This window comes from Haemaphysalis longicornis, unplaced genomic scaffold (assembly GCF_048455015.1).
Source record: "Haemaphysalis longicornis isolate Haplotype H1 unplaced genomic scaffold, Haemaphysalis longicornis Haplotype H1 scaffold_7, whole genome shotgun sequence".
Taxonomy (NCBI): domain Eukaryota; kingdom Metazoa; phylum Arthropoda; class Arachnida; order Ixodida; family Ixodidae; genus Haemaphysalis; species Haemaphysalis longicornis.
In genome coordinates, this window is record NW_027526422.1 from 89,340,014 (window position 1) to 89,352,333 (window position 12,320).

General features: G+C 46.9%; 1 protein-coding gene across 2 annotated transcripts in view; it reads right to left on the reverse strand.

Moving 5' to 3' along the window:
• The window catches only part of LOC144146056 (caspase-2-like), a 237,932-nt gene that overhangs the window by 102,054 nt on the left and 123,558 nt on the right, over positions 1 to 12,320 (reverse strand). The window contains exons 2-3 of one of the 2 annotated variants that reach the window (XM_077677985.1): positions 4,648 to 4,888; positions 2,634 to 2,710 (exon numbers count right to left, since the gene is read on the reverse strand). In XM_077677985.1, the coding sequence (XP_077534111.1) occupies positions 2,634 to 2,710; positions 4,648 to 4,888 (318 nt within the window). The remainder of the gene's footprint in view (positions 1 to 2,633; positions 2,711 to 4,647; positions 4,889 to 12,320) is intronic. The other variant, XM_077677986.1, reaches the window with a different exon arrangement.

A 12,320-nucleotide genomic window follows, 5' to 3' on the forward strand; every position in this document is an offset into this window, starting at 1 on the left:
TGGACCCAATTACTTAAAGCAACAATCTCCTACGAGAGGAAATCACAAGCATCGCGGGGCACCCAGGAGAACTCCGTCAGGCGTCAATGCGACCCTTGTGCGGGCTGCTAAAGGCTGCTTGCACGCACGACGGAACGGGGCGGAGCTAAGCGGCCCGACGCGTCGACGGCGCCCGCACACCATGTGTCTCCAATTCCACCAAACGGCGGCGGGGAGCGGTTTCCGGAACGTTTACCGGCGCCAAAAACCGGCTGCAAAGACGGACATGTGTCTGGCCCTCACCCGCAGTGCTTCGTTCCGTCTGGACGGAACTTTAGCACTTGTATATCGTTCCGTCTGGACGGAACGCTAGCCACAGCCTTCGGGATTACCGGCTGCCAAGTAGCGACATCTGGCGAATTTGTCTCAAAGCAAATGACGCAAAAGTTTGTTGCCCAGAACTGTTCGCTTATGCTTGAAATAGCTTGAATCTTGGACGTTTTAGATTGAACTCTCACAATACAATAATTTCTTTTAAAAGAGTCGTATACTTCTGCTGCAGACCTTAAAATAAGACATGACGTCAACGCCATTATCTAGTGGGATAAATTATCACCAAGTAATTCACGCCTCCGCTAAATATTTTGACATAAAATGAGTAAGATTTATTCTAATCATTTCGCAGTTACCTATATTAGCTTGCCCAACACGGTTTTAAAAGCATAAAAGAGCTATGCTAGTTTATAAAGGCATCTGAACCATTGGAAGCGTGGGTGGGAGGCTGGAGTAGGGGCGGAGATTTCGCTCGCTCATTCTGAAAAAAGGCCCTTCTCCCCGGGAGGGGGACTGGAGTAAATGCGTCGCATAGGGGGTGGGTGTATTGCGTTAACGTTTAGTGCTTGGGGAGTTGGTGGTAGTGAATGCGTTGTATCAGCAGCTTCTTGACGTAGTTTGAGTGAGTCAAGGATATAAGGCGCGTTCGTAGCCTTCCATTCTGTGTCGGCTTTGTGGCGCAGTGGGTAGAGCACCATGTACCTCGCGTTCCGCCCACAGGTAGTGAATGCATTGTATCAGCAGCTTCTTGACGTAGTTTGAATGAGCCAAGGATATAAGGCGCGTTCGTAGCCTCCCATTCTGTGTCGGTTTTGTGGTGCAGTGGGAAGAGCACCATGTACCTCGCGTTCCGCCCACAGGTAGTGAATGCGTTGTATCAGCAGCTTCTTGACGTAGTTTGAATGAGTCAAGGATATAAGGCGCGTTCGTAGCCTTCCATTCTGTGTCGGCTTTGTGGCGCAGCGGGTAGAGCACCGTGTATAGCAAGAATGTAGTAAACAACATCAACTAAGATTGCTTGCATGAAGCGCCGAGCGCAGTGCATTTGCTCTGCCGTAAAGTTCCGAAAGAATGCCCACCCAAATTTAAGTACAGTGATGTCAACTAAAAAATACGAGATGGGCGAACTTTCGGGTCAGGTGCGAAAAACTACGAAAAGGTGGCCGCACCGCCAACCAAAACTGCTGAGATCGATGTCAAGAAAAAATTCGAGACGGGCGAACTACCGGGTCAAGCACGGAAAGGACGAATAATTGCGACCTTATCTACACATGAAGAGATGATTTGGGTTCATTTTGTTCACTTATCGGCGCTAAAGCCATCGGGTTTACGGGGTGGGCGCGTCGTTAAGTAAATTGAATATTTCATCGATAAAAGAAGATGGGCGATGTTTCGGGGGAGGGCGTTCTCTGGGAACTTTACGGTATCAAGACGCGAGCGTACGCCGGGGCAGAGAGCTCGCTATTACAGTTGCTAAAAATTCTAGCCGCTGTATCACCATGTAGCGACGGTAAAAATAACTTACTGTTCACGGTAACTCTCGCGCATACAAGGTCGACTTCCGCAATCACCAGTACCTCCTGTTCAACGTCGTAAGGACGGAAAAGGTAGCTTAAAAAAAAAAAAAAGGCGTCGTCGTCTCATGTACGACCCAGTCGCTGAAGTAACCATGGTAACGACAACGCTGTAAACCAAAGCGGGTAGAACCGCCGCCGTCAAAAATCGCGGATATTCTAGCGGCCAACCATGAAATGAGTGCTTCGCATCGGACGAGGTCGGACTATTACGTCATCGCAAGCCGCCGAGCGAACAAATAGTTCTGTCTCGTGGGGGTAATAACGTTTCTTAGCGTGAGCGAATATGCTTACTATTTTTGGACTTGCTTCTACAAGAACTACAGAGCAGATTTCTGACACAAACAAAAATACTTTGAAATCCATCTCAGGGCCCCTTAAAAAACACACCGAAAAGTGTGAAAACACTGCCAATCAGATAAGCACCTTACAAGACAGAAATTCCCATTTGCAGGTGGAGTGACCAACTTGTCCGCTTTACCACAGTGCCCGCTTGTCTGCTTGCAACAGCACGCAGGAGATGCGTGAATTGCACAACAAGAGCATTGCAAGTGCAAACAACGCACACAGCAGTGTGGCCCAAATGCGCAAAACAATCAGCTAGCAAGGCCTCTTTGTGCCTCTTGTTCATTAGAGCATGCACCCATTAGGAAAGTGCACATGCTGCGACTTCAATGCGCACGCACGCAACGTTTAAATTAAGAGCCAACAATGCTGCAAGCTCAAACGTAAAAAAGAAAAGCTCACCAAAGGTCCACGCTTCAACTCCGTGGCTGGAATAACCTCCACTTCAACCTCGCTTGCTTCGCCAGTTCTTGCGTCATCTGCAAGAAAAAGAAATTAGTGGTGGGGGTGGACTTTCCCCAACCATGGCGCTCAGTTTCTGTAATGAAAGCTGCATGCGGGATGCATTGGTTCATCCCATCGTAAACGATGCGTGGCAAGGTGGGTTCACAAGGAACTTGCACAGTCGTTCCCCAACTCAACTCTGACAGCCAAATGCCGTTTGCCAAAACAAATGAAACACCATCCTAGCTCCTCTGACTATATTGATGGCGATACTAAACTGCAATCCTTTTGAAATGACAATTCAGCTGAATCTTTATTTCCAGAGTTGGAGCTTTCACACTGCACAAGAGTTTTTATAACCGGAGGCATGAACTTAAGACAACAAATATGTAACGTGCTGTGATGTGCATAATACGACCATGACGATGACCAGGGTGACTTACTGCGCCACCAGTGGTGACACAGTGAGTCACCCTTGCTAGCTTTTTAGGTATTGTGATCAGTCGGAACAACTGGAAAATCATGTTCCAGTGGTGGCAGCTTCACTCGGTGGCCTCCAATCACACAAACTGGCCCCTGTGCAGGAAAGGGGCTAATGAGTCACCACTCCGAACTCCCCTTCCTTCAAGAGTTACCGCGAAAATTCTAGAAGCCTACAGCTTCGGACAGCATTGACCACAATGAAGAAAGTGGGTAGAAAACAAAACCGGCAACGGCCTTGGACAAATATTTTGGCCCGCCATTAAACGCTCCGCTCCCTCACTCGCCGGAAAACAGTAGCCACATTTCCTGCCCTGTAATATGATCACTGCGGCCTGCGTCCTGTTGAGCCCTTTTCTTCGCACTGGGTGCACTCCCATTCTTCGGTGCACACGTACTATCGGCCAACGCAGTGGCGAAAGGCCACAGGGCATCGAACAACAGCGCAGTGAAAAAACGAAGAGCCATTCTGTTTAGACAGAGGCTGACCATGGCTCGGATCGAGCGCATCATCTCCGACTACTGAGCAATGTAGACAAGAATCGCACGCGGGCGTAGAACCCACTTATAAAAAATTAAGAAGAAACATCCCAGGGCCTTGTTTTGATATGGCCGACGTCTTGAAGGTCCTGGGACGCTTATTTTCAATTTTTATTGAACAAAGGCTTTCCAGGGTTCTTTGAGATGTCTTAAGCCTTATAATTTGACCTGCCCAACGAGGCCCCACACTTCTGACGCATGATTTATTCCTGAAGGCAAGTTCGTCGCACAGCAAGCTGTTCAGCTACTAAGGCTACCTATTGCTGTCCGTTGAGAGTGCGTGTCGAAGAAGGAGCTAGCCGGTCTGATGGCTGCCTGCACACTCTAGGGGAGTACTAGTGGTCCAGAGAGAAGTACAGGGGACATGAAGACAGCTTTACTCAACTTGAAAGAGGAGAGCTCGCCTTGGACAACTGCCTCCGCTTCAGCCCAGCCACGAAATATGCTTTCTAACCGAGACAATGCAAGGAACATGGAGAGGCCTACAAACTGCACGCTTCAGTGATGTGTTACAGGCAGGAGTGACTTCATATGGGCCAGCCCCAAAAGACGGCTATTAACACGTTAACGGCATACCAGCATACTAGTGATACGATCAAACAAAACTAGAGGCCGTTCACGTTTCTTGGCATTGGCTCAGGGCGGTGGCCACCAATCGCGCAAACAAGATTCGGTGACGTCACAGAGAAATGGCTGGAAAGTACTTGCGTGCGTCGCCACTGCTTCAGCTGCTCTCCCTAGCATCTCCATCATTGTTATCAGAAAAAAGAAAAAAAAAACACTCTTTCGACTGAACCAAGCTTGTATTTTGTCTTCACGGCCCCTTCAAGCCTCGCACAACGGCAACGAGCATGCCATTAGAAGCCGACAACAAATGCCTCAGCCCGTGAGGTTGCATGCAACCAAACTTCTCACTGCCATTCAGCAGATGGCCTGGGTGTCCGACACATACCATTGCTTTGAGTAGGGTTGATGAAAACAGGTTCACCGCCAGGCCCGGACGCCCTGACTTGGACGCATCTTGTATTTGCAGGTAGCCCTTGATGCAATGGGGTCCTATCCTCAAGCAGACGCACCGCTTCGAACATTCCGTTGTTTTTCAGCACGGCAACAAACCATTTGTAAGTATACAGTCCCCCTTTGGACACATGCTGGAGAAGGCACCTGTTGCGTTCCTTCAGCTCTGCATGCTTCTGCAAAAAGGGTTATGATGATCATAATTATTATGTTGATGGTGGTGCTCCCTAGTGTTATTGTCTGGCCGTATAGAATAAAAATTAAAAAAATTGATGGAAGATAAAAACTGGAAGGTTGCATTACTTTTTTCTCCGGAGGAAAACTGAACAGTTTACTTTATGGCTTCTGGTTTCATCACATCATTACTGAACAAGACATGCACGCACACTGTCAAGCGCGCCTACTCTAGCCCATATGGCTCGTAACCTTGGGAACAGCATAGCTGAAGGCAACAGGCAAATTCTAAAGCAAGTCATGCCTAATTACACTAGACAATTCATTCAGAAGTAGACGGGGTGTGACACCCAGAGAACCTGAGGATGCTCTGAAGGTGTTTCTAAAAGAGAAGGAAGCTGACGATGGAGAGCTGCCTAACTTGACAACAGTGTTACGCCTGCTAAACATCAGTAGTTTTTGCTCAAAATGCCTGACACGAATCTGCAGCTTCTGAGAACTCTTACCTAGTGCTGAATAGAAAAACAAGAGCTCTACCCAGAACTCTCTGGCCCAGGACTCTCATGTAGGTAGCTCTGGGAATACCAGCAACCCAAATAAGTGTAGAACAAGCGTTTTGAAAGATAAAGTTTTTTTACTCAGATCAAAGAGGTGTGTTCGGCGCCAGACTTGACGTTGCCCGGAGATTTCAGGGGCAAAATGCATTTGCAGTACAGCAGCTTAAAAGATGCACAAGCAAGCAAGAAAGGCCACGCCAACAGGTGCTTAAAAAGATGAAAAATGGAGTGAATTTCATACACCAATCACGCCATCAGTTTCAGAGTGCACAAACCGTTTGTGTGTTAGTACAATGGGAAAGCTCCAGGTGTCGCGCCTAGAAATATTTACCGTGTCTTATCCTGCACATTCAGTTGGTGTCCTGCAGCGTTCAGGCATCACACGTCCTAGCCAGATGGAGCAGGCGTTTAAAGAAATAAAAAACGCAGGACAAGAGAGCGAGTTTCATATTACAATCATGCCATGTCTTCGGGCACACAAACTGTTTGCATGCTGGTGAATAGAAGCTCTATATGAAGCTCCTAGAGAATGTTGGCTGCGTATTTTTTCAATGCACGTTCAGTTGCAGCCCTGCGGCATTTTGTCATCACTAGCCTGTTGATTTCACAATCCTGCGTTAGAGGCCACACATCCAGGCAAGAAATTAGCTCAAATGTTCACATTAAGTAGTTGTTAGGGACAGCTGGCTGGTCATTTGGTGTCCCGAAAGCAAAACAACCCCTGACCAACACATATGGTACATGTCACCTCCGTCTGGGCACTTGCGCATTCGACGCGGTAGGGGTATGTTCCGCAGGCAGGCCCTCGCCATGCTAGTGCATTCGCCACGGTGGGGTGCGCCTCCTCGCCCTTCCGCGCGCGCAGGTGCAGTCGGGTCCAGGTAATAACGGTAACTACGTACAGTGCGCGTCAGGCTTGTCTAGGCCAAGCGAGCGTGCGGCTTCGGAGCATACTGGGGACATCTGCCGATAGCGGCTGGGTTGGTGATAACTTGCCATTGCGCGTGCGTGGATTTCGGACAGGCTCGGGCCGGTTGCCTTTTAGCATGGGCAACTTAAAGGGACAGACAACCGATTTTTGTCGCGTATATGTTCTCTAGCTCATATGAAAGCCAGCGTTTTATATAGCCCGATAACCACAAGCAATTTCTAAACAAACTGGCGGAAATAATTTTAATTTGGCAGCAAACTTCCTGAAATCGGAAGGGTGGCGGCTCGTAGTGTCGAAACTTGACACTACAATATGTGTCCCTGTCACGTGACCTGCAAACCTAGCAGCTACTGTAACTGCTGAAACGTTTATTCACGTATTGAAAACCTTTTAACACAAGTATTTGTACAAGGTTAAATTGCATATGTATTTCTAAACATTATTCTGAAATTTTTAAAGACACGCCGCCTGCCGTCGCTGGGTGCTTCTCAACATGCCTCTCAGTGTGGCTAACTGAGCCTCCATGCCCGGAATCAACGGCAGCGTTCAATAAACAGACCCGGCGAAGGAGCTTTGACGATTCTGCCTGAGTCAGGGGCGTTTGTTCTGCCAAAATATTGGATTTCAGTTTCCAAATACGCCAACGGCAGCTTAAAAAAAAAAAAAAAGAAACGTCGCGCCCGGGGAAAATCGAACTTCCCGCCTCCACAGCGTGAAGCCAGATTCTACCTATCGTCTATCCCAACAGATGGCGCATTCGTGCAAAATAGACCATTGCATAAAAAAAACACATAAAGGAACAGGAAAGCCTGCGATTCAAACTTTTTTAGCTGGGAACAAGTTTTTAAATATCGTTTTTTATTTCACATACAGACAAAAGTATGTTGCCGAGCTACTCGATGTCATGGTTGCCAGCATTAGTTTTGGGAGGGACACATACGACTCGTAGATCAAAAAATTCGATTTAAAAAGTTCTAGCGCGTTATCAGCAAAACCGTTTCTCGTCAAGGTGCTTTAAGTGATGCCCTTTCATTTGGCATAGAGAATATATACTCGACAAAAATCGGTTGTCTGTCCCTTTAAACTTACAGACGCCACCCACCGCAAGGGGCGCTTCTGTTCTGCAGTGGCAGACGTAGGCGGTGATATGGGGATAAGCGCGTAATTTGACGCGATGCATTATTAGCGCAGGCATTACGCAATCGCACAAGAGGTTCGACGGAAAGCACTGCAGTGCGCTCTTGATTAGTACTTTCTGTTTGCTAAACGTAAGATTCAGAAGATTATCGCTGGTCATTTTGTATGATTTAGCGTTGAATGACGCGTCTGTTCAACGCTCACTGTTGGCCCTGCGGAAGAAAAGCGCCCGACGAGGGTGGTGGCGTTCGGAAATTACAGTGGCACATGCAAAATGGCGACTGGCCTGAGCCTGTCCGAGATCCGTGAACGTAGAAAGGCAAGCTATCTCTAACTTAGCCGCTATGAGCACCATACCTCGGCAAAGTTGGCGCGGCTCACTCAAACTCACTCACAATTTTTTTTTTCGAATCACCACTCACTCATACTCAATGCTGAGCAGCACATCTGCGCTCACTCAAACTCAAACTCACATTGAGCTCAAAACTCAGAACTCACTCGGACTCAAAACTCAAAATGTACTCAAAACTCAAAATGTACTCAAACTCAAAATGTAATCAAAACTCAAAATGTACTCAAACTCAAAATGTACTCAAACTCAATTTGGACTCAAAACTCAAAATGTACTCAAAACTCAAGTACTCAAACTCAAAATGGACTCAAAACTCAAAATGTACTCAAACTCAAAATGAACTCAAAACTCAAAATGGACTCAAAACTCAAAATGTACTCAAACTCAAAATGAACTCAAAACTCAAAATGGACTCAAAACTCAAAATGTACTCAAACTCAAAATGTACTCAAACCTCAAAATGTACTCAAACCTCAAAATGTACTCAAACTCAAAATGTACTCAAAACTCAAAATGTACTCAAAACTCAAAATGTACTCAAACTCAAAATGGACTCAAAACTCAAAATGTACTCAAAACTCAAAATGAACTCAGAACTCAAAATGGGCTGAGAACTCAAAATGAATTCAGAACTCACATGGCCTCACAGAGATTGAGACAGCCAGAGAGTGAGAGTGAGAGTTTGAGAGTGTGAGATTGAGAGTGTGAGAGTGAGAGTGAGAGTGTGAGTGTGACTGAGTGAGTGAGAGTGTGAGTGAGTGGGAGTGAGAGTGAGAGTGGGAGTGGGAGTGAGAGTGGGAGTGGGAGTGAGAGTGAGATTGTGAGTGAGTGAGAGTGTGAGTGAGAGTGTGAGTGTGAGTGTGAGTGAGAGTGTGAGTGAGAGTGTGAGTGAGAGTGTGAGTGTGAGAGTGTGAGTGTGAGAGTGTGAGTGTGAGTGTCAGGGAGTGAGAGTGAGAGTGCGAGTTCGAGTGAGTGCGAGTGAGTGTGAGAGTGAGTGAGAGTGTGAGTGTGAGTGAGAGTGTGAGTGAGAGTGTGAGTGAGAGTGTGAGTGTGAGTGTGAGTGTGAGTGAGAGTGTGAGTGAGAGTGTGTACCTTTTGCTGTATACCTTTTGCGATATCCTCATAATTATAACCAAAAAGCATTTTCATATTTGTCCCACGTCACCCCCTCGACGAGACCTTTAATTTGATACCCCACACACCCTAGCAGGGTCATATGGAATTCATACCAGTCAAACTAACCATGACTCATGACTGTAACCAGGACGCATTATTTACGTGTCCGACATGATTCCCCTAACTGGAACCTTCAATTTGACGCCCCACATGCTTCAGCGGCCTCACCTTGAATTTAACCCCATCTATGACTCATAATGACCATCTCATGATTCGAACTACGAAGCCTTTTTTATTTGTACCACGTGATTCCCCTCTTCAAGACCGTAAATTTGATACCCTACACTCCCTAGCGGGGTCACTTCGAATTTTACCCCAATATAAGACTCGCCATGACAATCTAATGGTTATAACCAGGAAGCATTTTTGTATTTCTCCCACGTGATTCGGCTCATCAAGACCATTGATTTGATACCCATCACATCCTAGCGGAATCAATTTGAACGTTAAACCAATCAATGACTAACCATGACTATCTCATGATATAGCCCTACCACATTTTTGTCCCACGTGATTTTCCTTATCGGAACCTTCAATTTGATACCCCGGACACCCAGTGGCATCATTGTGAATTTTAACCTAATTTATGACCCATTTTGACTATGTCATGATAATAATCAGGAAGCACGTGATTACCCTCATCGAGACCTTTAATTTGATACGCCCTAGCTTCATGAACCTGAATTTTAACCGAATCTTTGATTTACCATGACTACGTCATGATATATCCATATCTCATGTTCGTCCCGAATGATTCCCCACATCGAGACCTTGAATTTGATTCCCCACATGCCCTCGCAGCGTCATTTTGAATTTTAACCCAATCTATGACTCATTATGACTGCCTGATGACTACAATCAGGAAGCATTTTTTTTATTCACCCCGCGTGATTCCGTTAATCCGGACCTTTCATTTGATACCTTACACGCCTTAGCCTCATCAGTTTCACTTTTCACCCAATCTAATGTGGTCATTATTCTGTCTTAAGGGGCGCTGCCCAGTCAATTCAGCTAATTCATTTGAAACAGTAGAAAGGACAGCCCCCGCCCCCATTTCCCCCCGGCTCTCACCTCTTCCTTTGTGACCCCTAGTATATCAAGCCGTTAACAGTAGCAGGCGAACAACCAGCACGCCAGCGCCGCCGTGTGCTTTCCCACCACCCTTTCCCACGCTCTTAGTGGATCCGTCAGGAGGAAAAGTTAAGACAACCCTTTTTTATGACCTCACCAGTCAATTATCACTCACCCGCCCAGCCGCGAAAATTAGGTATACAGCAAGTGCTTATGGCCATAAAAATTCAACAAGAAACTAAAAAAAATCAGACACCACCTCCCTCCCAACCGATCATGCAGATCGCGATTGGTGCCATACCCGCAGGTAACTTGAATTCCGAGCCCACAGTGACGCATGAAACTTAACAGCCAACCATAGCTGCCTGCTAGGCTACTCATATGTACTCAAACTCCAAATGACTTAAAACTCCTATTTACTCAAAACTCAAAATGTACTCAAAACTCAATATGTAATCAAACTCAAAATGTGATCAAACTCAAAATGTACTCAGAACTCAAAATGGACTCAAACTCAAAATGGACTCAAACTCAAAATGTACTCAGAACTCAAAATGAGCTCAAACTCAAATTGTACTCAGAACTCAAAATGAACTCAAACTCAAAATGGACTCAAACTCAAAATGTACTCAGAACTCAAAATGGACTCAAACTCAAAGTGTACTCAGAACTCAAAATGGACTCAAACTCAAAGTGTACTCAGAACTCAAAATGGACTCAAACTCAAAATGTACCCAGAACTCAAAATGGACTCAAACTCAAATTGTACTCAGAACTCAAAATGGACTCAAACTCAAAATGTACTCAGAACTCAAAATGGACTCAAACTCAAAATGTACTCAGAACTCAAAATGGACTCAAACTCAAAATGTACTCAGAACTCAAAATGGACTCAAACTCAAAATGTACTCAGAACTCAAAATGGACTCAAACTCAATCGGACTCAAACTCAGTCGTGATCACTCGGCTCAAACTCACTCAACCTCAAACTCACCATGCCACACTAGCCTCGCGCTCACTCAAACTCACGCGTGAGTTTGAGTCCAAATGAGTCTGAGTGAGTGGACTCATGAGTGAGTTTGCTGACCTCTGATCAGCACACGTCGCCAGCACGCTCCGAAGCTGCGCGCTCGCTTGCCCTAGACAAGCCTGACGCGCACTTACACGACGGAACAGATGGACTGCTAAAACAACAGGAATTAAAGGGACCCTGCAACACTCTTTGAGCAGTGCAAGCAACTTTGGCCCACATCCTGTGGGACTGTGCAGTGCATCCTTTAGATGCAGCCGACCTCTACGGCCGGTTGCCGGACACCATCGTCAGTGCCACGAACTCACCGGACCTGACATCACAAACCTTCGCCGTCCAGCAGCTCTAGGGGTGTTGCTCGAGGCTGCTCTCGCCAGGCAGAGGCGGAGAGAGGCGCCGACGGGGGGGAAATGGACGAGTTCCCGAGTACCTTTCGCGCGCCGCTCTCGCCGACGCCGGCGGGGCCTAGTCCCGAGGGCGACGTAAACGCGTCGGGGGGAGGGAGCGGCTCTGTGTAGCCCGGACCTCCCCTCTGCTGGCATTGAATAAAGTCTTTCTCTCTCTCTCTCTCTGCAAGTAAACCTGCGTGACGTTTAGATTACACTGCCAGGAATACCTGAGCCAAATATTACACGTGCACGTGAAGCGGTGCGCGCGCAAATCGCTGTAAAAGACAAGGAAAAACCAACCACGTTCTCTTCAGTTCTCTTCATTATGCACCCTTGGCATGGCCTAAATGACGTCATTGAGGCCATGGCTGACTATTGGCTGTCGCTGTTGAGCTTCGCGGCTTATTTCTCGCATTTCCTGTGACGATCCGCCGTTGTCGGCGCTGTGTACCAACCTCTTCTATACCTGAGCCTGTACGGACAGTTTGGCCGTTTTTTTATTTTTTGAGTGCGCGTGGAGTTTGAGTGACGAACTTAATACTATCTTTTCAGCCAGATCACATGACAACAAACGTTTATTGCTTCAAGAACGCCCTACCAGCCTGGGCACGCGCTTGGAGCGGGCAGCCGTTCCTGCTTTTTTTTTTTTTTTTTTGTGGCACCAAACCGGGAATAGACTCTTCCACATTTCGGAGAAAAAGAGAAAACTACCCGGCCTGTCATATATTGAAGGCCGCCGGAGAAGATTCCGCGAACCGCCCCCCTCTCCGGGAGAGAGCGCGCAGCTTTCG